This window comes from Herpailurus yagouaroundi, unplaced genomic scaffold (assembly GCF_014898765.1).
Source record: "Herpailurus yagouaroundi ecotype Mexico unplaced genomic scaffold, PumYag 210, whole genome shotgun sequence".
In the NCBI taxonomy this organism is placed as follows: Eukaryota; Metazoa; Chordata; class Mammalia; order Carnivora; family Felidae; genus Herpailurus; species Herpailurus yagouaroundi.
This window is the reverse complement of record NW_024412441.1, coordinates 5,562,849-5,586,097: the sequence shown is the minus strand read 5'-3', so window position 1 is coordinate 5,586,097 and position 23,249 is coordinate 5,562,849. Positions and strand designations below refer to the sequence as shown.

The 23,249-nt window shown below is 36.1% G+C and overlaps 1 protein-coding gene across 3 annotated transcripts in view; it reads left to right on the top strand.

Moving 5' to 3' along the window:
- CFAP36 (cilia and flagella associated protein 36) overlaps window positions 1-23,249 on the top strand; it is a 29,867-nt gene that overhangs the window by 5,290 nt on the left and 1,328 nt on the right. For all 3 annotated transcript variants that reach the window (XM_040453690.1, XM_040453688.1, XM_040453689.1), the window contains 4 exons: window positions 12,237-12,351; window positions 15,802-15,889; window positions 17,623-17,674; window positions 19,691-19,790. In XM_040453690.1, coding sequence (XP_040309624.1) covers window positions 12,237-12,351; window positions 15,802-15,889; window positions 17,623-17,674; window positions 19,691-19,790 — 355 coding nt within the window. The remainder of the gene's footprint in view (window positions 1-12,236; window positions 12,352-15,801; window positions 15,890-17,622; window positions 17,675-19,690; window positions 19,791-23,249) is intronic.

Here is a 23,249-nt window from a genome sequence, read left to right as displayed (position 1 = left end):
CAGGCCACTTGTTCTTGTAAACATCCATGCGTCTGGCTTTGTTCATGCCATTCTGTATCCCTGGAAAGTTTGACCCTCACCTTCCCACCGCATTATCTTTCCCTTACCCAGAGAATCCCTCTTACATAAGGCCTTGCTGAAATGTTACTTTTTGTAGCAGTGTTCCTGATCCCTCTTATGCTAGGGTAGACTAGCACTCATTCTACCTCACTGGACACTTGTACATTTTTGGTAGAATTACAGTTTCTTAAAAGTCTGTTTGCCTTTCTAGATTGTAAGTCCTTTGAGCTGTTTTGAGTATCTTTGCATTCTCAGTGTCTAGCACAGAGATGAGAACTTAGTTCCTAGCAGGAGGTTCTTAATAAATGTTTGTTAACTTAAATTATCTTCTTATCAGGGCCTAGAAGAGGTTGCTTTGACTACTGTTTAACCCAGCATTTCCTACTATAGTTCTCTTTTGCACAAGTTTTGCTTATTTAATGATCATCTCTAATTCTAGAGATAGAACATCTTTAATATAACATGACATTTTGAAAAATATATTTAACTATTATTGGTATGCTGCACTAATGTAAATAAACATTTGGTTTTAGTTAATAATGGTGTAAAGCAAAAGTTGTTCACCAATAGATTTTATTCTATATGTACCATAAGTTTAGTTTAAGGTGTAGTAATAGGCAATATTTTCTTTTCCTTTTTAGTTGAACAGGAATAATTTGAAAATTATTAACTAGTATTTAGGTTTCTTTTAAGACATTGATATTTGTTTTAATTTTCCTTGTTTTTCAGGAATATTTTCTATTTTGGTTAATATTTGTCAACCTCTTAATTAAGCCATTGTGAATTAGCCTGAATTACTTTGTGAATAAAGATATTCATGCTAATGGCAGACTCATCCATCTTTTGTTTTCACTATTAGGATAACTTTAAATTATTTGTGAATGAAGATGTTCAGAATTTTAAGATACTGTTTTTAGTTCAAGAGTAATGCATCTTTCTCTTTTGTTCTGTCATATAAGACCTTTTGATTTATTTGGAGTTGATTAGTAATATAGTCTTGTTATGTAGTAGGAGACAAGCGTTTTGATACAGACCTAGATTTGAGTCCTAGATGTTTCATTTGCTAGCTACAAGACCATGGAGACTGTTGTACTGTTTTCCTTTCTTATCCATTCTGATTCTCAGTTTCCATATCTGTAAAATATGGGTAGTATCTACTTTGGAAGGTTTTTGCAAAATTTAAGAGATAATATTCATAAAGCATTTAGCACAATACCTGGCATTTATAAAGTGATCTATAAATGGAAGCACCTCCCAATTAATACTAGCTATTTTGGTGGTTGATTAGCAGTGTGCTAATTAGGCCAGGGTCACTGGTTCAATCCCCATGTGGACTAGTTAGCCGTATTCTCTTATGGAGCAAACACTTAGCATCAGATACTGAATAGCAGTAACCTGATTCAGTCAGCACAAGGCCATCACCATTACCAGAAGAACAGCTCAAAACTATGTTATTTACTGCTTTGCAGCAATAATCTAATCTTTACACAGAAAGATCAGAATGCTGATTACATATGCCAGTATAGGGTGCCTAAGAATTAACTCAAGAAACCAGTTGCTTGCCCTGGGTTACTTAGGAGGTAATTTTTATTTTGGTTTGGTTTGCTTGGTTTGGTTTCAGTTGTTTTAACCAGCTCCCACTGAATTTGACTGCTAAAGCCCACTTAACAAAATTCTTTTCATCGGGTTTGGTCATCGTTATGCCTAGACCACTGCTTCTGCCATACTCTATTTATTGATGTCAGCAGGAATAGCAAGGAATGCATCAGATGAAGAACTCTAGTTTAAAACAACAACAACAAAAAATCTGCGAGGACATGTTTTTCTGTTATATATGTGATTCTTAAAAAATTCTCATGAATTAACCTCAGAAAATATGATAATATAGTAACTACTGAGATACTTATTATCTCAGTCATCTTCAGTTGAATTTTGTAATTTTGTGGTATTTTACAACTGAAGGAGGCAAAAATAATTTCCTTCATTGTGACTTCCTTGTGATTTTTTGTTGAGGATAAAGTACATCATTGATTTCTATGTACCATATTGCAGAAGACTTCTATATGGCAAGAGACAACAGTATTTTTTACTTTTGTTTTTTACTTGATTTGCTTTGACTTTTATAATATAAACATTAATACTTTCGTATTATGATAGTAATTTGGCAAAATTATGCTGTTTTTCCAATAACTTGTATCATTGAAAAGATTACATATGTAGTGTAACTTTCATTTTCTAAAATACACACAGGATAATAAACAATATTTTGTATGAGTGCTAGTAAGATTTTTAAATATTAATACTTTATTTTTTAGAGCAGTTTTAGGTTTACAGAAAATTGAGCAGATAATACCATGTCCCTTGTTTAAAAATTTTTTTTTAATGTTTATTTATTTTTTGAGAGAGGGAGAGAGAGAGAGAGTGACAGAGTGCCAGTGGGAGAGGGGTAGAGAGAGAGGGAGACAGAATCTGAAGCAGGTTCCAGGCTCTGAGTTGTCAGCACAGAGCCCAACATGGGGCTTGAACTCACAGACTGTGAGATCATGACCTGAGCCAAAGTAAGATGCTTAACTCACTGAGCCACCCAGCTGCCTTATACAGTGTCCCTTATTAACATCTTTCATTAGTGTGGTATATTTATTAAAATCAGGGGCGCCTGGGTGGCGTAGTCGGTTAAGCGTCCGACTTCAGCCAGGTCACGATCTCGCGGTCCGGGAGTTCGAGCCCCCGCGTCGGCTCTGGGCTGATGGCTCAGAGCCTGGAGCCTGTTTCTGATTCTGTGTCTCCCTCTCTCTCTGCCCCTCCCCCGTTCATGCTCTGTCTCTCTCTGTCCCAAAAATAAATAAACGTTGAAAAAAAAATTAAAAAAAAAATTAAAAAAAAATGGTAAGTCAGCATTGATACATTATTATTGACTAATGTCCACAGTTTATATTAAGGTTTACTTTCTGTGTTGTCCAGTTCTATGGGTTTTGCCAAATACTTTATGTCATATATCCACCATTACAGTATGTTACAAAATAGTTTTATTGCCTTAAAAATCCCGCTGTGTCCTACATATTTATCTTTTCCATCCTTGCCCCTGGCAACCACTGCATTTTACTGTCTCTAGTTTTGCCTTTTCCAGAATGTCATATAATTGGGATTATATAGTATATACCTTTTCATACTGGCTTCTTTCATTATGCAATATGCATTTAAGGTTCTTTCATGTTTTTTTGTTGTTGTTGTTTGATAGTTCATTTCTTTTTATTGTCATGTAATATTCCATTATGTAGATGTACCACAGTTTATCACTTTACCTTTTGAAGGACATTTTGGTAGCTTAAATACTAATATTCAGGGTTTTGTGTGGACATAAAAGTTTTCAACTTATTTGGGCAAATACCTAGAGCAAGACTTTTGGGTCATATGGTAAGATTAAGTTTAGCTTTGTAAGAAATTGCCAAACTCTCTTCTAAAGTAGTTGTACCATTTTTAATTTTCACCAGCAATTAATGGGAGTTCCTGTTGCTCCACATCTCTGGCAGCACTTGGTATTGTCAGTTTTTTGCATTTTAGCCGTTCTAATATGTGTGTAGTGGTTTATTTTTGCCCATTTTAAAATTGAGTTGTTTGTTTTCTAGTACTTGAATTATAAGGCTTTTTTATATACAATTTTGATACAAGTCTTTTTTATCAGATATGGGTTTTGCAAATATTTCACAAAATTTTCTTCTGTGGCTTATCTTTTCCTTCTCTAACAAAGTCTTTCACAGAGCAGAAGTTTTTTTGTTTTGTTTTGTTTTGTTTTATTTCAGTGAAGTCCACGATTTAATCGATTTTCTTTCATGGATTATGCTTTTGGTGTTGTATCTTTGTAAGTCATTGCCAAACCCATGGTTATCCAGATTTTCTCTACACTATCTTCTAGAAGTGTTATGGTTTTGTTTTTTACATTTAAATCTGTGTTCCATTTTGGGTTAATTTTTGTAAAAGGTGTAAGTTTAATGTTTAGATTCATTTTTTTGCATGACCCGTCATTGTAGCACCGTTTGCTGGAAAGATGATTTTTTCTCCATTGGATTTCCTTTGTTTCTTTGTCAAAGGTCAGTTGACTATGTTTGTGTAGGTCTGTTTTCGGTTTCTTTCTGTTCTATTAATCTATTTGTATGTTCTTTCACCAATACCATACATCTTGATTATTGTAGTTTATTTTTTTAAGTTTATATATTTATTTTGAAAGAAAGAGAGTGAACGAACAGGGAAGGGGCAGAGAGAGAGAGAGAGAGAGAGAGAGAGAGAGAGAGAGCGAGCTGTGCTATTAGCTCAGAGCCTGACATGGGGCTCGATCTCATGAATCATGAGATCATAACCTGAGCCAATATCAAGAGTTGGACACTTAAGTGACTGAGCCACCCAGGTGCCCTTGATTATTGTTGTTTGTAATAAGTCTTGAAGTTAGTGTCTGTGCTCTGACTTCCTTTTTTAATATTGTGTGGCTATTCGGAGTCTTTTGACTTTTCATGTATATTTAAAAACTGGTTTGTTGATATCTACAAAATAACTTGCTGGATTCTGTTTGGGGTTGCATAAATCTACAGATCAAATTAGGAAGAATTGACATGTTAGCAATATTGAGTCTTTTTATCTATGAACGTGGAATATCTCTCCATTTATTTAAATTATCTTTGATTTCTTTCATCAGAGTTTTTTTAGTTTTCCTACTATAGATCTTCTGTGTATTTTGTTAGATTTATTCCTAAGTACTTATTTTATTGTAGAAATAATGTAAATGTGTCTTTTTGTTTCATATTCCCATTATTCATTGCTGGTATAAAGGAAAGCAATTGATTTTTGTACAGTAACCTATCCTGCAGCTTTGCTATAATTAATTGTTAGTTCCAGGAGGTTTTTTTTTTTTAATACTTATTTATTTATTTTGAGAGAGAGAGAGAGCATGAGCAGGGGAGGGGTAGGGAGAGAGGGAGAGACAGAATCCCAAGCAAACTCCGCACCATTTGCACAGAGCCCGATGCAGGGCTTGAACTCAGGAACTGCAAGATCGTGACCTGAGCTGAAACCAAGAGTCGGATGCTTAACCAACTGAGCCACCCAGGCGCCCTCCAGAAGTTTCTCTAAATTGATTCTTTGGAATAATCTACAGTCAATCCTGTCATTTGTGAACAAAAACAGTTTTATTTCTTCCTTCCTAATCTTTGTACCTTTAATTTCCTTTTCTTAATGCATTAGCTAGGACTTCCACTATTATGGGAATGGGATGGGAGTGGGAAGAGGGGACTTGTTTCTGATCTTAACGGGAAAGCATCTAGTTTCTCACCATTAAGTATGGTGTTCACTGTCAGGTTTTTTTTTTTTTTAATGTTTTTTGCTTTTTTTTAAAAAAATGTTTATGTTTGAGAGAGAGAGAGAGAGAGAGAGAGAGAGAGAGAGAGAGAAAGTGAGTGAGGGAGGGGCAGAGAGAGCGGGGGATAGAGGATCTGAATTGGGCTCTGTGCTGACAGCCCTGATGTGGGGCTCAAACTCATGAGATGTGAGATCATAACCTGAGCCAAAGTCAGTTGCCTAACCTAGTGAGTCACCCAGGCGCCCCAGCTGTCAATATTTTGTAGATGTTCTTTATCAGGTTAAGGAAAGTCCTCTCTATTCCTCATCTGCTGAGAGTTTTTATCATGAATGGATGTTGGATTTTGTCAAATGCTTTTTCTGCATCTGTTGATATGATCATATGATTTTTTTCTTTTTTAGTCTCTTGATGTGATGGATTACATTAATTAATTCCAGGCTGTTGAATCAGCCTTGCATAACTAGAATAAATCCCACTTGGTCATGGTATATAATTCTTTTTATGCACTGTTGGATTCAACTTGCTGATATTTTGTTGGATATTTTGGTATCTCTGTTCATGAGAGATACTGTTCTGTGCTTTTCTTTCTTGTAGTGTCGTTGTCTAGTTTTGGTATTAGTATAATGCTAGCTACATAAAATAGCTTAGGAAGTACTCCTTCTGCTTCTATTTTCTGGAAGAGATTCCTTTTTTTTCCCTGTTTTTGAAGATTCTTATCTGAGGGCAGCATATGCATGTTCAATTACATGTAAAATCCTAATCTGAATCATGCAAGGAGGGGTGGTAGGAAAATAGCATACACACTGAGTAAGTTATATATGGAAGAGATAGGGAATTTCAAAGTCATACTTTTTTTTCTCAATAATTTGAATCAATAGAACATCTTTTACATCATTTTATAGGCTATGCTATTTAACTTCTGCAAATATTTAATCATTATTTTTTTGAGAAATAATATGAATCTGTAACTTTTCTTCTATGTTATCTTTTTTTTGTAGAGAAATTTTATAATTTCTTCATTAAATTTTTGGTAGAAATTACCAGTGGACCCAGCTAGGCCTGGTGCTTTCTGTTTTGGAAGGTTATTAATTATTGATTCCTTCTCTTTAATAGATATAGACAAATTCCAATTGTCTGTTTATTCTTGTGTGAGTTTGACAGATTGTGTTTTTCAAGGAATTGGTCCACTTCATCTAGGTTATCAAATTTGTGGACATGGAATTGTCAGTAATATTTATTATCCTTTTAATGTCCCTGGGATCTGTAGTGATGTATCCTCTTTCATTCCTGATTTTAGTAATTTATGTCTTTTCTTTTTTTTTTTTTCATAGTTAACCTGGCTAGAGGTTTATCACTTTTGTTGATAGTTTTGAAGAATCAACTTTTAGTTTGTTGATTTTCTCTATTGATTTTCTATTTTAAATTTAGTTGATTTCTTCTCTAATTTCTACTATTTTTTTCCTATGCTTATTTTGGATTTAATTTGCTCTTTGTAGTTCCTAAAGTGAAAGCTTAGATTATTGATGTTAGGTAATTTTCTTTTTCAATATATGCATTTAATGCTATAAATTTCCCCTGAGCACTACTTTTACTGTACTCCACAAATTTTGATAAGTTGTATATTCTTTTAGCTAGAAATATTTTAGGGGCACCTGGCTGGCTCAGTTGGTTGAGTGTCCAACTCTTGATTTTGGCTCAGGCTATAATCCCAGGGTCATGGGATCAAACCCCATGTTGGGCTCTGCACTAAGTGTGGAGTCTGCTTAAGGTTCTCTCTCTTTCTTTCTCTGCCCCTCCCCCCACTTTCTCCACCACTCGTGTGCTCTCTTTCTCTAAAAAAAAATTTTTTTTTAATTTCTTTTAACAAGAAATTTCCCTTAAGACTACAGTTAACCTTCGAACAACACAGGTTTGAACTGTGTGGGTCCTCTTCTACACAGATTTAAAAAAAAATTTTTTTTTATGTTTATTCATTTTTGAGAGCGCGAGAGAGAGACAGATCACAAGTGGAGCAGGGGCAGAGAGAGAGGGAGATACAGAATCTGAAGGCTCTGAGCTGTCAGCACAGAACTTGACTCAGGGCTTGAACCCACGAACTGCAAGATCATGACCTAAGCTGAAGTTGGATGCTTAACCAACTGAGCCACCCAGGCGCCCATTCTTTTTGTTTTTTTAATTTTAATTTTAATTTTAATTCTAGTATAGTTAACATACAGTGTTATATTAGTTTCAGGTGTACAATATAGTGATTCAACAAGTTTATACATTACTCAATGCTCATCATGATAAGTTTACTCTTAATCCCCTTCATCTATTTCACCTAAACCCCCACCCACCTCCCTTCTGGTAGCAATCACTTTATTGTCTATAGTTAAAGAGTGTGGTTTTGGTTTGTCTCTTTTTCTCTTTGTTCATCTGTTTTGCTTCTTAAATTCCACATATGAATGAGATTAAATGGTATTCGTCTTTCTCTCTAGATCCATCCATGTTGCTGCAGATGGCAAGGTTTCATTATTTTTTGTGGCTGAATAATTAATATTCCAGCATATGTGTGTGTGTGTGTGCATGTTTATACACACATACCAGCTCTTTTTTTTTTTTTTAAGTTTATTTATTTGAGAGTGACAGAGAGCTAGAGAGAGGCACAGAGAGAAGGAGAGAGAGAATCTCAAGCAGGCTCTGCACTGTCAGCATGGAGCCTAATGTGGGGCTCAAACCCACAAACTGCAAGATCATCTGAGCTGAAATTAAGAATTGGACACTTAACTAATGAACTACCGAGGCAACCCACACCTCTTCTTTATTCATCTATCACTGGATACTTGGGCTGCTTCTATAATTTGGCTATTGTAAATATTGTAAATAATGCTGCAGTAAACATAGGGGTACATACATCTTTTTCAATTAGTGTTTTCATTTCTTTGAATAAATAGTCAGTAGTGGAATTACTGGATCCTATCCTATTTTTAATTTTTTGAGGAAGCTCCATACTATTTTTCCACAGTGGCTACACCAGTTTACATTCCCACCAGTAGTGCATGAGGGTTCCTTTTTTTCTACATCCTTGTTGTTTCTTTTGTTTTTTGTGTTTTACTTTTTTTGTGTTAGCACTTCTTGTTTCTTGTGTTTGATTTTAGCCATTCTGACAAGTGTTAGGTGATACATCATTGTGGTTTTGCTTTGCATTTTCCTAATGATGAGTGAGGTTGAGCATCTATTCATGTCTTCTTTGGAGAAATGTCTGTTCATGTCTTCTGTCCATTTTTGATTGGATTATGTGGTTTTTTGGTGTTGAGTTGTGTAAATTTTTAATATATTTTGGATACTAACCTTTTATTGGATGTGTCCTTTGCAAATATCTTCCCCCATTCAGTAGGTTGCCTTTTAATTTCCTTATGATTTTCATAATAACATTTTCTCTTCTGTAGCTTATTGTGAGAATGCAGGATATAATACATATAGCATATACAATATGTGTTAATTGGTGCAGTATATAATTGCTAAGGCTTCTGGTCATCAGTAGGCTATTAGTGGTTAAGCTCGGGGGAGTCAGGAGTCATATGCAGATTTCTGACTGCACAGGGGTCAGTGCCCCAAGCCTAATGTTGTTCAACTGTACTTCTTCTTTTTCTTTTTTTTAAATGTTTGTTTATTTTTGAGAGAGAGAGAGACAGAGTGTAAGCAGGGGAGGGGCAGAGAGAGAGGGAGACAGAATCTGAAGCAGGCTGCCGACTCTGAACTGTCAGCACAGAGACCGACGTGGTCATTGAACCCATATGGTGAGATCATGACCCGAGCCGAAGTCGGACTCTTAACCGACTGAGCCACCCAGAAGCCCCTGTACTTCTTGTATCCATGTGTTATTTAGAAGTGTATTGCTTAATCTGCAAGAATTTTAGTTTTTTCCATCTATCATTCAGTTACTGATTTCTAGTTTAATTCTGTTGTGGTCTAAGAGGATATTTTGTATGATTCCTATTCTTTTAAATTTATTAAGATGTGTTTTATGCCCCAGAATGTTGTCTATTTGGGTGAATTTTTCATGTGTGCTTGAGAAAAATGTGTATTTTTCTGTTGGAGAAATATCAATTTGATCCAGTTGACTGAGGTACTGTTCAGTTCAACTATGTCCTTACTGATTTTCTGCCTGCTGGATCTATTGTTGATAGAGGGTATTGAAGTCTCCAAATGTAATCGTGAATTCATCTGTTTCTCCTTGTAGTTCTATTAATGGAGCAGTCTGAGAACATGAAATCACCTGTACCTTTCAAAATATGGCATGGTGAACTCTAAGCAGAGATAACCATAGGGTAATCTTAGGCTAAGTATGAATATATTTGAACGTCTTGTAAACTCATTTAAGTTAGCTTCTCAAATACTCAGTGTTCATTTTTTTGTTAATGTGCTTTTCTCAAACAAATAACATCACATATACTTGATCTCACAGTCTTCTGTCAAAATACTTTGACATTTCAGATAATTTAGTGGCTACTTGGGGGATTGTTGTTTTTAAACTGTTTTTTTTTGGAGTTAACTCTTATATTTAGTTCCTCCAACTACCTTTGTTGGAAGTTCACATCCATTTCCTTGAACCAGAAGAACCCCATTGCTGTAAAGTTGTTAGGTTTAGTGCACCATTTTGATACTTAACCAGCATCAACAGGACGAGGACAATTACTTTTATGGGTACTTTTCAGTTTAAAAAGTGCTTTCTCATTTTACTTAATTCCAACACCCAACCAGAAAGTTATTATAATTGTTTTTTTAATGTTTATTTATTTTTGAGAGAGAGACAACAGACAGAGCATGAGCAGGGGAGGGGCAGAGAGAGAGGGAGACACAGAATGAGAAGCAGGCTCCAGGCTCTGAGCTGTCAGCACAGAGCCTGATGCGGGGCTTGAACTCATGAACCGTGAGATCATGACCTGAGCCGAAGTTGGATGCTTAACTGACTGAGCCACCCAGTCACCCCAGAAAGTTATTATTAAATTTATTTCATGCTAAAGTGAAAATTTTTCCTGTTGTAATATCTCTGAAATGAGAATGCATTTTATAATGAATGACATAATGTAATTGGAAGGTTCTTTTTTCTTTTCTTGTTGGTACATGAAGTAATGATTTATTTTACTCATCTATGGAATCTTAGATTCAACAAAATACTGTATTACTATTATTATTAGAGTACTAATTTGCAGAGGAAGAAACTGAAGCTCAAAAGACTAAATGATATGTCCAGAGTCACACAGCTAGTACATGGTCAAGCAGGAAGTGGGCTTGTGATATTAAGGGCTCATTTTTTCCAATGTTTCAGTAGTTCTCAAGCTTTAATGTTGTAAGAATTATCTGTGGAGATACATGGACACCCATCCTCTAGAAATTTAGATTCATTATGTCTATGGTAGGGTTTAGGAATATGCATTTCTTAGATGCATCAAGGAACATACTTAAGTATCATCTCAAACTCTGACTTGCTGATAGAAGCCCCAGTTGATACATTGCTGTTCAGTAGCATTGCCCTTTAAGAGTTTATTAGTGATGAGGATAAGGTCCTTGATATCACTAATAAGAAGTCTAGGAAGCCCCAGAACAATGTTTTGTGGGGGCATAATCATAGAAAGATGTCTTGGCAAACATCACTAATCTATTTACAGAGACTGTCCACAAGTGTTTTCAATACTGAGCTTTCGGCTGAAACTTGCAGTCAAGCCTATCTGCTATGCCCTGCTGTGGGTCTTTTGAACAGTGTGTATGAATTTAATGGGAAAGAATTTCCATCATTTTTTTCTTCAGTTGACTCTTTATAAATGTCACAGAGAGCTGCTTTTGCATTTTGTTTTGTTTTCCTATATACTGTGGTTGTTTAGGGTGGGAGCTGGTTGCTGGGAGAAGGGCTCCTTCTCTGCTTAGAGCTCTTGGATGGAGGTTTTGTTGAGATGTCTGACATTATTGCTGCTGCCCACCTGGTAAACAATAACACACCCTTGGTTGCCTCTGCATGATTTTGTGTGTTCAATTTTTCCATCAATAGCGTGTAAAGCTTGAAATAAGATTTTAGTAAGTGCATAAAATTTGAGTGTTTTGGGTTTTCACACATTTCAAATCTTATTTTACTTATTGTTGATTAGCTTGGGAATTGGTTTGCTCTTTAATATAGCAATAGTTCCCTGTAGTTAAAAAAGTGTTAATTTGGGTACTCCAGGTAGACACCTTAGTTTTTCCCCAAATTTATCATATTTTTTTAATCCAGATAATTATTTCACACTACAATTTCTAATTACCTCTTATATGAAGCCTTCTACATACAGGAGAACTATAATTGTGTTTTCATATTACTAATACCTCATTACACTTAATATCCAGACTCCATTTTTTTGCATTTACTTTTATTTAACTTGGTATTTTTATTAATTAAGGGATAATTTTGTAACTACTGATTTATTAACTATAAATTTCAAGTGACAGAATAAAAACCAAATAGGTATCTTTATTTCGGCTGAAAAACAAATCCAGATACTGAAGTTGTAACTTTAAAAAATTAAGTCCAATTTCTGTGCTGTTTTTCAGAGTTACTCAGCACTGGCTCATTTGGAAAATGTATCATCGCCATCAGCCTTAGCTTCTTGGAGGCATGGGGGTTGGGAGAGTTAGCCTCTTGAGAGCCTACATTAAAGGTTTTTAGAATCTTAAAATTTTCCTTTTGAGTCATTTGACCATAAATACTAATACAGCATTCCTGAGTTGATAGAAATGATTTGCCATAGAAATGATCTGTGTGGAAAATAGTTTTAAAACTTGAATCTTCATTTAACTTCCAGACTTCTTTCCATAGGCCATTTTGCAACCTGTGTTGGCAGCAGAAGATTTTACTATCTTTAAGGCAATGATGGTCCAGAAAAACATTGAAATGCAGCTGCAAGCCATTCGAATAATTCAAGAGAGAAATGGTAAAGTGTTGAATTTAGAAATTGAATTGCTAAATGCATTTTGTTTTTTCAGTTTTGATTATTCTGATTCTATTATGGTCTTTAAGTGTAGCTGCTTTGTATAAATTTATTTCAAGTTTGAAAATCTGTGGCTGACTTAAGAGACTCAAGGTAATCTTCCTGATCAGTGTGTGTTTGCCATCTCAAAGAAAGCAGACTAGAATCTAATTTAATGATGATTTAGGTCTCAGAGAGCTTGATTTTTCTTCCTAGCCATTTTGTTTATGAAATTCAGTATTTTTGAGTGGTCACAGTTATAGTTACTGTTGAGAGAAGGGGACTTCTCTTTTCCTTCTGGCTTATGGACCTTTGTGAGAGAGGGTGGCTCTCCAGAGTTAGTGAGCTTTGGAAGTATTTGGAGGGTTGTTGAAACCATATGGCTGTCTCCCATTTCTGATTCAGTAGGTCTGGGGTGGGATTGAATACTTTGCATTTTTAACAAGTTTCCAGGTGATGCTAAAACTTTTGGTCTTGGGACCAAACTGAGAACTGTTCCAGGGAAATGGGCAGGTGTGATTGCACTACCATCAGGTGGAAAGGAATACAGAATTCAAAGCCCCAGTAACCCTCTTTTAGTTTTATCTGTTCTCTGACTCTCTTGCCTAATCTCAGTTTCTCTCTAGCTTTTCCTGCTTTTATTCCCTTTTTTGTGTATTTGAATTACATTTGACATTTTGACCTAAAACATCTGAATTTCTAACCATACTTATTATTGTACTATGTCCTTTTCAATCCAGACTCTTATCTCCTTTCAGATTTCTGGCTCTAATAACCTGACCTTGATACCTATATGTTCCTTTGTTCAATGGACCACACTGATATTCTTGACCATGCCTATATATTCTTCTTTGGCAGCAGGACCTTTTTGTAAAAATGGTTTCTTGAACATGTGAGAGCTATAGTTCTGTTGTACTATTTGCTTTTAAAGATCTGGAACACGCAACAAGAGGTTTCTGTTGTTGCAGGGCAAACATTGGAGTGTTGCAGGGCCCCTTGTGGATTGCCCTCTTGTTAGTCTGATGTGAGTAGAGACTATCTCTTAGAGTCAACCACCACCATAACTTCTGTAAGATCCTAGGATGCTTTTCACAGCGGTGAAAGAGGTGATGTCTGTGGGTAGGAGATAACACCACCCTAACCCTGAACTACACATGACATTGTGCTGTGACTTTGATGTAAAGAAACTTGGAAAACAGTCTCTTTCTTTGTCTTTGTACCATGGTTTTCTTTATAAAATCCTTTTCTCTGAATGTTCCTGAAATTATGCTTTATTCTGACCTATTGGATAGAGAATGTGAATAATTATTTTATGTTAGTTAAAATTGTTTTGGGGGGGCTCAATTTTGATAAAAGAGATAGCGAACTTGATATTGGCACTCTGTAGTTTCCAGTTTGAATTTAACTGGAAACTCATTTAGATTTAATACAAAGAAAGGGAACAAGTACATTGGCTGGATGCCTCAGGCTGCCATTAGCAGGAAGCCTCAGTGAAAATGTCTTAATCAATAAGAAATTATCATCTCACAGAACAAGAAGTCCAGAAAAAGGAGGAAAGGAAGATGGTCCATGTTGGCTAAGTTAAGGACTCAGTGATATTATCAAGAATGCTGATGCTTTCCATCTTTATACTCTGCTATTCTCAGGATCTTCTCTCATAATTGTACTCTGACTGCATTGAATAAGACTCAGCAACATCTCATGAAGAAAAGGGGTGTTTCTTCCTGTGCATCTCTTTTTGTTAGCAAGACAACACTTGCATAGAAGCCTCCTAGGAATTTTCCCCTCAGGTCCTATTGGTCAGGATTTGGGTCACATGCCTTTCTTAAACCGTCTAGCAGGGGAAATGAGACTGTTATGATTGGCTTAAGTCACTCATGAATCACTCTGCAGTGGTGGGGTAGGGCTCAGCCTCTAAGTACTTGGCTACCTGCTAATTAAGCAAATCTGGCTTATGTTAGCAAGAGAGGATGAGACAATGATGCAGACTAATGCTGGTGTCAAACTACAGAGTGGGACTGTTTGCTTACTTTTAGGTAAAAACTAAGACTTAGTTTCTGCCATAGTATTTTTAATACTTGGATTTAAGAATGTTGCTTAGCTTAGATCTGGTAGATAGTACCTTAGAGCAATGTTGATTTTACTAAAAACTGCAGATCATTTGAAAATTGTGGTAAGAAACATTCAAAGGCTCTTTGGATTCTTAGTTGTATTTTATCAAAGAATTTTTGGAGAAATGTAAATCAGAGCATTATTTTGATGGATTTGAAGTATTGCATACTATTGCATTATTCTTTCCTTAGTTCTTTTAATTTTCCTTAGAAATATTATTAGAGAATACTAATTGTATATCTTTTGACTGAGCAAAAATGCATCGATGTGTTTTATCAACGTCAGCTTTCTGGTTGTGACACTATACCATATTTTGCAAGATGTTACCATTGGGGGAAAACTGAAAAAAGGTGCATGCATAGCATTTCTCTGTATTATTTCTTAAAACTGTATGTGAATCTGCAATTATCTCAAAATAAAAAGTTTAATTAAAAATGTATTTAAACACCAAGGGGATTAGAATCATATAGCTACTTTAATTTAGAGCGGATCCAAAATCCCATAGTCATTTGTGAATAGAGAAAATGGAAGGTAAAAATTAAGAGACATGCTGCTGATGTTGCGGGAATATACTAATCATAGATATGAACACAACACTGATTACCAGTCTACCTGCTTATCAGGAAGATAAAGGTAATAAAGCAAATTCAACCAATTCTTAAAATTACTTGCCATGAGTTATTATTCGCTTGGGCCAAAGTTGGTATTGCCCTAGTTTATAGTTATTGGCCCAATATCTAGATAGAGGCTCTGAGGGCAGAGATTGTTTTATTCATCTTTATATTGTCCCTGAGTGCTTAGCACTGTGCTTTTTCCCATGTAGTAAGCAGGGCTCTTTTCAGTAGCATTTGCTATAGTATGAATGAAGAGTATTAACATACTGTTTCAATTAAAGTATTTTATATTTTGTTTTGTAAACTCTTTTCACACTTAAGGGATACTTTTAAGAGCATAGTTTTATTATTAGGAGCTTAATGATTTCAGTGGTATGTACTCAGTATGTGATTAGGGGTGGTGATAGTTTATATTAACTAATTTTAATTGCTATATTATGGTTATTTTTAATAGGTAATACAAATAATTACTAAGAGAATTCTAGGTAAAATTGTGGGTTTTTTGGTGGGGCTGATTTTCTAAAACAAGAAAAAGTTAAAAAGACCATAATTAGATAATAGCTGAGAACATTTTTAAAACGAAAGATATGAATAAACTGATTTGTACTTCTTGGTGAGTTAGAGTAGTGAGAAATAAATGTTTTCAGTTGAGTTTATATTCTTTTGTGTGGTCTTTGGTTTTGAACAGGTGTATTACCTGACTGCTTAACAGATGGTTCTGATGTGGTCAGTGATCTTGAACAGGAAGAGATGAAAATCCTGAGGGAAGTTCTTAGGTATCCTTCTTTAATTATTTTTTGAATGACTCATTAGTAATATTGTGATATGATCTGTATATATGTTTTCTATCTCCAAAATATTATGAACTAGTAAAAAATATCTATATTCTCTACTGAAAACCATAAAAATGATTTATCATTGTACTTGTTTATAACTATGTATACCTTTTTTTTAATTGACAGAAAAAATGATTTTCACATGCCTCATACTATATCAGGCCAAATGGGAGGGTCTTTTTCTCCTCTCATCATGGGAACAGGAAACTAGCCACCAGTGGGAAAAGTTGCAGTAGACCCATCCTGATGCCTGGAAAGGGGCGTAGTGGCCTGAGTAAGCAAGACATTCCATGGCTTCTGGACCTTGGTATTTGAGATGGCTCGTTCTAGGTGTCTAACAGTAGGAAGCTGGACATTCAGACTCCACAGGCCGAATAGCTGACTGGGCAGGTACCCTGCAAGGGAAAAGTAGACAGTGGGAAGTGCTCATCCCAGATGACTGTCTTGTGGGTCTCTTCCTTGCTCCAGTTACATGATTCTCTGCCATATGCCTGGCATGGAGTGGGCAGCACACTAAAAGAGTAGTTCTTTTTCTCTTGGGTCTATTGTCTCTTGACCCCTCTGGGAGATTTGGAAGGGAGTGGCAATTGAAGTACCTAATTTTTAAATCTCCTTTGAGAATGTATAGGCTTAGGGCAAAAGGATACTTGTGGCCAATGTGTCCCCTACAGAATGGGGCCTTGTCCTCTGGGGGCCCTTCCTTTCTCTTCAGCCCTAACCACACACATGACTGTCTTCTAACATCCTGTAGTTCCAGCCCTGCCCCCCTCGTTTCAACTTCAAAGCAGAAGGGAGGACAGGCAGGATGGTCAGTAGGAGGATGGGTCTAGTGAGGAACTATGGAAGGACCTCCATGACTTAGTGCTTATTTCCAGGGGATTTGAGTGGTTGTAGGGAGGGAGGCAGGCGTGCAGGTGAACCCAACCTCTTCTGGCCAGGTTGTACTTCCCACAGCAGGGGCAGATGGGAGCCTGAGAAAATACAGGATGCTTTGAGTTTATAGGTTTGAAGAGCTAAGGATATTGGTAATAGGTTTAGAGGACTGGTAGTTTGACTTGTACTGGTTGCTTCTGTTGGTTGATTTGTGGTCTGAAAATTGATCATTGTACTTTCAGATTTTATTTTCTAAAAAGCCCTTAGGTTTTTGAGGGAGATGTACTACTGTAGAGTAGTAGAGCTTAGTTATGAACACGTACGAGAGTTGACTTGGTTATTTCTCTAAATCAGAGGGCCTCAGTGAGCATTTTACAAAAGCTGATAGGGCTTTGGCATAATGATATCAGGAGAGCTTTGTGGTAACTCCCATGCCACTGGAAAAACTAGAATGGGGGGAGAGATGGATCTCATAATTTTAAAGTGAGAGATCAGATTTGCTATTCAAATTTGGGTTTGGGATTTCAAATCTGTAGATCTTTGTTCAGTTTGGGGCATTCACATTTCCAGAAGAAATGAGTAAACCCATATTTTATGTTACCATTTTATGCTGTGTATATCTATATGTCTTTCTCAGTTGACTAAGCTGCTTTAAGAAAAGCCTGATTATTTCCACCTTGGTTTCCAAGATTCATTCCTTAAACACATTGTGAGCTTAGTTTAGAATGTTGTTTGTTGAATATTTGTTCTTTGACCAAAAAAGAAAATTTACTTTTCTACCTTATTTTTGTATATTTCAGAAAATCAAAAGAGGAATATGACCAGGAAGAAGAAAGGAAGAGAAAAAAGCAGGTGCCCACAGAGCATATTAGTATAGTAGAAGTATTTCATTGCTGTTATCTCTCTCTCTTTTTTTTTTTTTTTTAAAGTAAACTCACCCAACATGGGGCTTGAACACTTTACCTCATGCTCAAGAGTCTCATGTTCTACCTACTGAGCCAGCCAGGTTTCTCTCATTGCTGTTATCTCTTAGGTTTGTATGGCAAGGTTTTGCTGCTTATGTGGAACCACACAGTTCCTCAGAGTATCGTATTCTCTTGGCAATTCTAAGCATTTATATGTAACTTTATAACCATATTCACTTTATAACCCATCCAGCAACCTACCTTTTAAATACCCAGTAAACATTGAGATTATTAACTCCCCAAAACTGTAATATCATTCATATTTTGAGAGACTCCTTTAAAAATTTCCCTTAATTTTATGAATGGAGACAATTAAGAAAAATATTTTACTTTCCCACTCTCTTTGATTCCTTTACTGTTTTCAAACAGCAGCTATAGTTACTCCTGAGGGTCTCCTGAAGATTTTAACATTATCAGCCTGCCGCAGAATGGTTTAGTTATTATATTTCCTGGCATACTGTTCTTCCATTAAGAACTATTTCCATAGGGGCGCCTGGGTGGCTCAGTCGGTTAAGCGTCCGACTTCAGCCAGGTCACGATCTCGCGGTCCGTGAGTTCGAGCCCCGCGTCAGGCTCTGGGCTGATGGCTCAGAGCTTGGAGCCTGTTTCCGATTCTGTGTCTCCCTCTCTCTCTGCCCCTCCCCCATTCATGTTCTATCTCTCTCTGTGCCAAAAATAAATAAATGTTGAAAAAAAAATTAAAAAAAAAAAGAACTATTTCCATAAAGTACCTAATCTTTCCTAAGGATAAATTAAACATGTATCTGGCTAAGGTGAAGGAAACTAATATTTATTCTTTCCTCTTCCTTCTTCTAGCTGCTTCTCTTTCTACACTTGCCCAAATCTCTCTGAAGGGAAGGGGAAACTGAATATAAACTCTCTCTCAATCATTCAAAAGTCATTTTCCTTTTTTTCCTTCAATCACTATGACACATGCTTGTTTATCATGCATTGTCTTTGAAAAACCTTATTTCACTCCCAAGGTACCCAGTGAAGAGCAGGAGAAATAGAGATGTTTTAGGATTAAGAGGGATTTATTTATCTTTAAGTAAATCTCTGTTTAGTGAATGAACGTGCAATTCTTAGATATTAATATTTTTAATGTAAGAGTATAGAACAGAAATCAGTTCAAAACTGATATTAGAAGACATTAGTATGAACACTTTGGTTTATAAGGAAACTATATTTGGCTTCTTGAATAATACTATGTTTTAGGTGTACATGTTTGGGTTTTTTAAAAACTTTTCTTACGTTTTATATGGAAATTTGAAACACACAAAAGTGGAGCTGATAGTATGATAATGAATCTTCCTGTGTTCATTACCAGCATGTAGGGGCTTCTGTCATGAGCTTCCTAACAAGCTACATGTGATTAGATTTTACTGTTTTTAAGAAAAACAAATTATCAGTTTACTAAGTTCTTTCTAAGATTTAAATGATTTATTTGGTTTAAATATACTCTCCCATTTTAGAAATGGAAATAAACCAGTCTGTGGTTTCTTCAGGCATAACATGGTAGTCCTATATAGATTATTTTAAGTGGAAAAGCACCTTATAATTTAGTGAATTTATTTCTCTTAGAGTACTATTGGTGTCCTCATCAATGACATCAATGACTACTCAGGTCACATGAGTAGTAAGGGGTGAAGCCTGGATTTGAACCTAACTTTTTGCTAAGTCTGAAGTACAAAGCATACTGGTTGGTTACTCTCAGCACTTCATGATTTGAAATGAGAATGTTTACCTCAAAAAGTAAAAGATGTAAAGTGCTGAAAACTTTGGAAAATCTCTTGTTCATTATCGATTTAGTAGACAATATTTAATGACATCTTTGGATAACTTAAGTAGTGAATTAGTCAAAATTAATCTAAAAATTTTTCAATTGTGTTATGAATTCCTGAAGTTATCAGAGACTAAAACAGAAGAGCCTCCAGTGCATGCAAGTGAAACTGCAAAAATGAACTCCCAAGGGGATGGTGAACATTTTGCACACCCACCCGCAGGTAAGGTTGAAGTGTACTGAACTTTCTTTAATAATATGAATACATAAACATTATAAAGAGTGTGTTACTTTCTCATGCATACTTAACCTTCAAAATGACTGAATGGCCATTGGTATTTACAATTCTCTTTTAATTTAGCTATAGAAGTTGCAGGTGGGAAACACTCAGCTGACAGAGTGTAGTCCCCAGATTTCTAAGTGAAGCCTGGCACCCAGGGGAGTGAGTCCAATTCCTTGAGGGAGACACCAGCCTTTGTGCCATGGCTACAGCATCCAACATGTGTTCACATCACATCTGTTGTTTTCCTTGACCACGGTTATATAGTGTCTGTGAATTAGAAGTTGAACTTGGAAAGGTAATACTATTTTACTAATGAATTCAAGCATAACTAGAAAACAAGAAGTAGCCAGTTGATGCAGATGTTTAGTCAGGAAATATCATTGAAACTAAAATTGATGAGAATCCTTGTGGGAAATGTTAGTGGATGAACTTGTTCACTGTACAGCAAATCTATTTTCACTATATTCTGATTTCTTTTATAAGAAAACAAGTAATTCTGAAACAGAATTGGAGCCAAGAGCATGAATTCAGTTCATTTTATCTTACATTTCTATGGTTTTAAATAAATGTCCTTTTCTTATTTAAAAAAACCCACACAACTGTCGGGTAGATATTGCAATCCTTATTTTTCTGCTGTCTTATTATTACTGTGTTATAAGAAATTCAGGGAAGTTGAGTGACTTGTCCAAAATCACTGAGCACTTACATGGTAAAACCGTAACTTACTTTGGTCTTCTGCCTCCAAATCTTGTGTTTATAATTGGGGTGCCTGGGTGGCTCAGTTGGTTAAGCATCGACTCTGGATTTCGGTTCAGGTCATGATCTCACTGTTTGTGGGTTCGAGCCCCAGTCAGGCCACATGCTGTCAGCGCAGAGCCTGCTTGGGATTCTCTTTTTCTCTTTCTCTTCCCCTTCCCCTGCTTGCACCTGCATGCACTCTCTCGTGCTCCCTCTCTCTCTCTCTCAAAATAAATAAACTTAAAAAAAAAGAACTTTTATAATTGAGATAGGATAGGTTTGATGTTTACTCATTGATTGATTTTACGGTACTCTTAGTTGATAAAACAATGAGGGATAGGAAACAGAAGCAAGTTTATGAAATTGCCTTGCTTCTTTATTCCTAGCAAATGGAATCATTTTTCTTTTTTCATATTCAGATTCTAGGTAGAAAAACTTCATTTGATTATATTTATGAAAGTACCTGCTTTAGATTTGTCTGAGTTCTTTTTTAATTTGTTGGCCTAAATTTAACTTTCTGTTTTATACAGACCTAAGTGCACACTGCTTCAGTCTTGTGTTTGACATAATTTGAATACATTTGCTTTCTCTAGTTTTTTTGTTTTTAAAATTTTTTAATGTTTATTTTTTAGAGAGAAAGAGAGAGAGAGAGGGAGAGCGCGCACAAGCGGGGGAAGGGCAAAGAGAGAGAGAGGGAGACAGAATCTGAAGCAGATTCCAGCCTGAGCTGTCAGTACAGAGCCCAATGAGGGGCTCGAACTCACAAACTGTGAAATCACAACCTGAGCCAAGTTCCTATGCTTAACCGACTGAGCCACCCAGATGCCCCTCTAGTTCTTTATCTGTTAAAGTGAAGTCATAGAAAACTTAATCTCAAACTACATATAACTCAAGTATGCACATAAGTGCACAGAAAAAATGGCAGATAATTTCTAAAGTAATGATTTTAGTTTTGAAAAACTATTCTATTTTTAAAAAATGAGTATATCTGATATTCTGGGAAATCATTTTATGCAAAGTGATGGAAATCCATTTTGAAGACCTAATTTGGGAAGAATCAAAAAGCAGTTTGACTTCCTTTTTAATCCTTTTGTTCATGTGTTTCCTTGGTTCTTGCTAGAAATGGATAAGCATCTGTTCTCAGATAGATGCAAAGAGTTGCCAGAGATAAGATGATCTTTTAGCTTCTTGGTTTTCTGATAGTCTATTCCTAGAAATAGAGAAGCTAAGTATTTTGGTTTCAAGTACTTTCCTCTCTAGGTCTGAGTTAGAATATACAAGATGTTCATAACAAAGTCAAGGAAAGAACTATCCAGAGCAAGTACATGAGTTGAATATAAATGCTTATGTGCATGGGCGCTTGGATGGCTCAATCCATTAAGTGTCTGACTTTGGCTCGGATCATTATCTTGTGGTTCCATGAGTTTGAGCCCCATATTGGGCCCTGTCAGCATGGAGCCCGCTTTGGATCTTCTGTCTCCCTCTCTCTGCCCTTCCCCTGCTCACGTGTGTGCGCTCTCTCAAAAATAAGTAAACATTAAAAAAATAAAATATAGATACTTATGTGCCTGGGATTCCCCCTCCTCAGAGTGAGTGGAATTGTCCTTCTTCAGCTCTCTGCTTCCATATCTGGGGGCCAAGCGTACCTCCGTGTAAAGTCACTATTAGTAGGAATGGCATGTTTAACTCCTGTGAGCAAATCACGACTAATTTGTTGAAGTGGGTCTTTATTTCTAAGTTAGTTTTGTAGCTCCTGGTCTAGGTTGGTTGGAATGTTAGCTCCAGCCTCATCTCTTCTTTGGAGGCTTCCCTTATGTCCAAGAGCCTGAAGAGCTTTTCTTCTTCCAGCCTCCCTGGCCCTGCCAGCATACCACTCGCTCCATGCTAAAGCAGTGGTCCTTTGGCAAGTTTTTTGTTCATACAGAGACTTATTTCTGGTTTTACTGTGCCGCCATGATTTTCAAGCATTTTGAGACACATAGATCATGTTGTCCCATCTTGTTTTCAGTTCTTGGTATCATCTTTATCTGAGTCTTTTCTTCTCTCACTCTGCTGTCTTTCATGGTTCACATACTTACCCTGAAAATGTTTTATCTTAAAAATCACCTTATCTTATAGTAACAAATTGCTCAGAAAAGCAATTAGCATTTTAATCGTCTTACTCTTAGCAGTCACCAAATAACTGGAAAATATTGAGTGCTCTCTTATCTCTCTTCTGAGTTCTACCTTAACTCTAAAATCTTTACATTTTATTAAAGAATTGGTAGGTTTGTAGTTCTCTTCAGTATGTATTACAAACAAAAAATGATGTTACTGGCATGCACTCTGCCAATACAAAAAGTTATAGCTTTAAGTTCGTTGTTCTGAAAATAAAGGTTCACTTAACAGTTTTTACCTACAAGCAAAAGTTTGACAACCAATTACATTACCAGGAAGGGATTTTAGTGTACTATTTATTTAGCTTATGTGTCAGCCTTGTATTACATTATAGTGGTAATTCTAATCTTTAGACAAGAATTATACTTCTTGTAGCTGTAGTACCAAACAGCAGGAGCTTGGTATTTGTTGAAATGTCATCATTCATGAGAAAGAGTAGTTCTAGCTCCTTGAGGACAAAAACCATGTTTATTACTGTCACCAGGTATATGACACAATATAGGC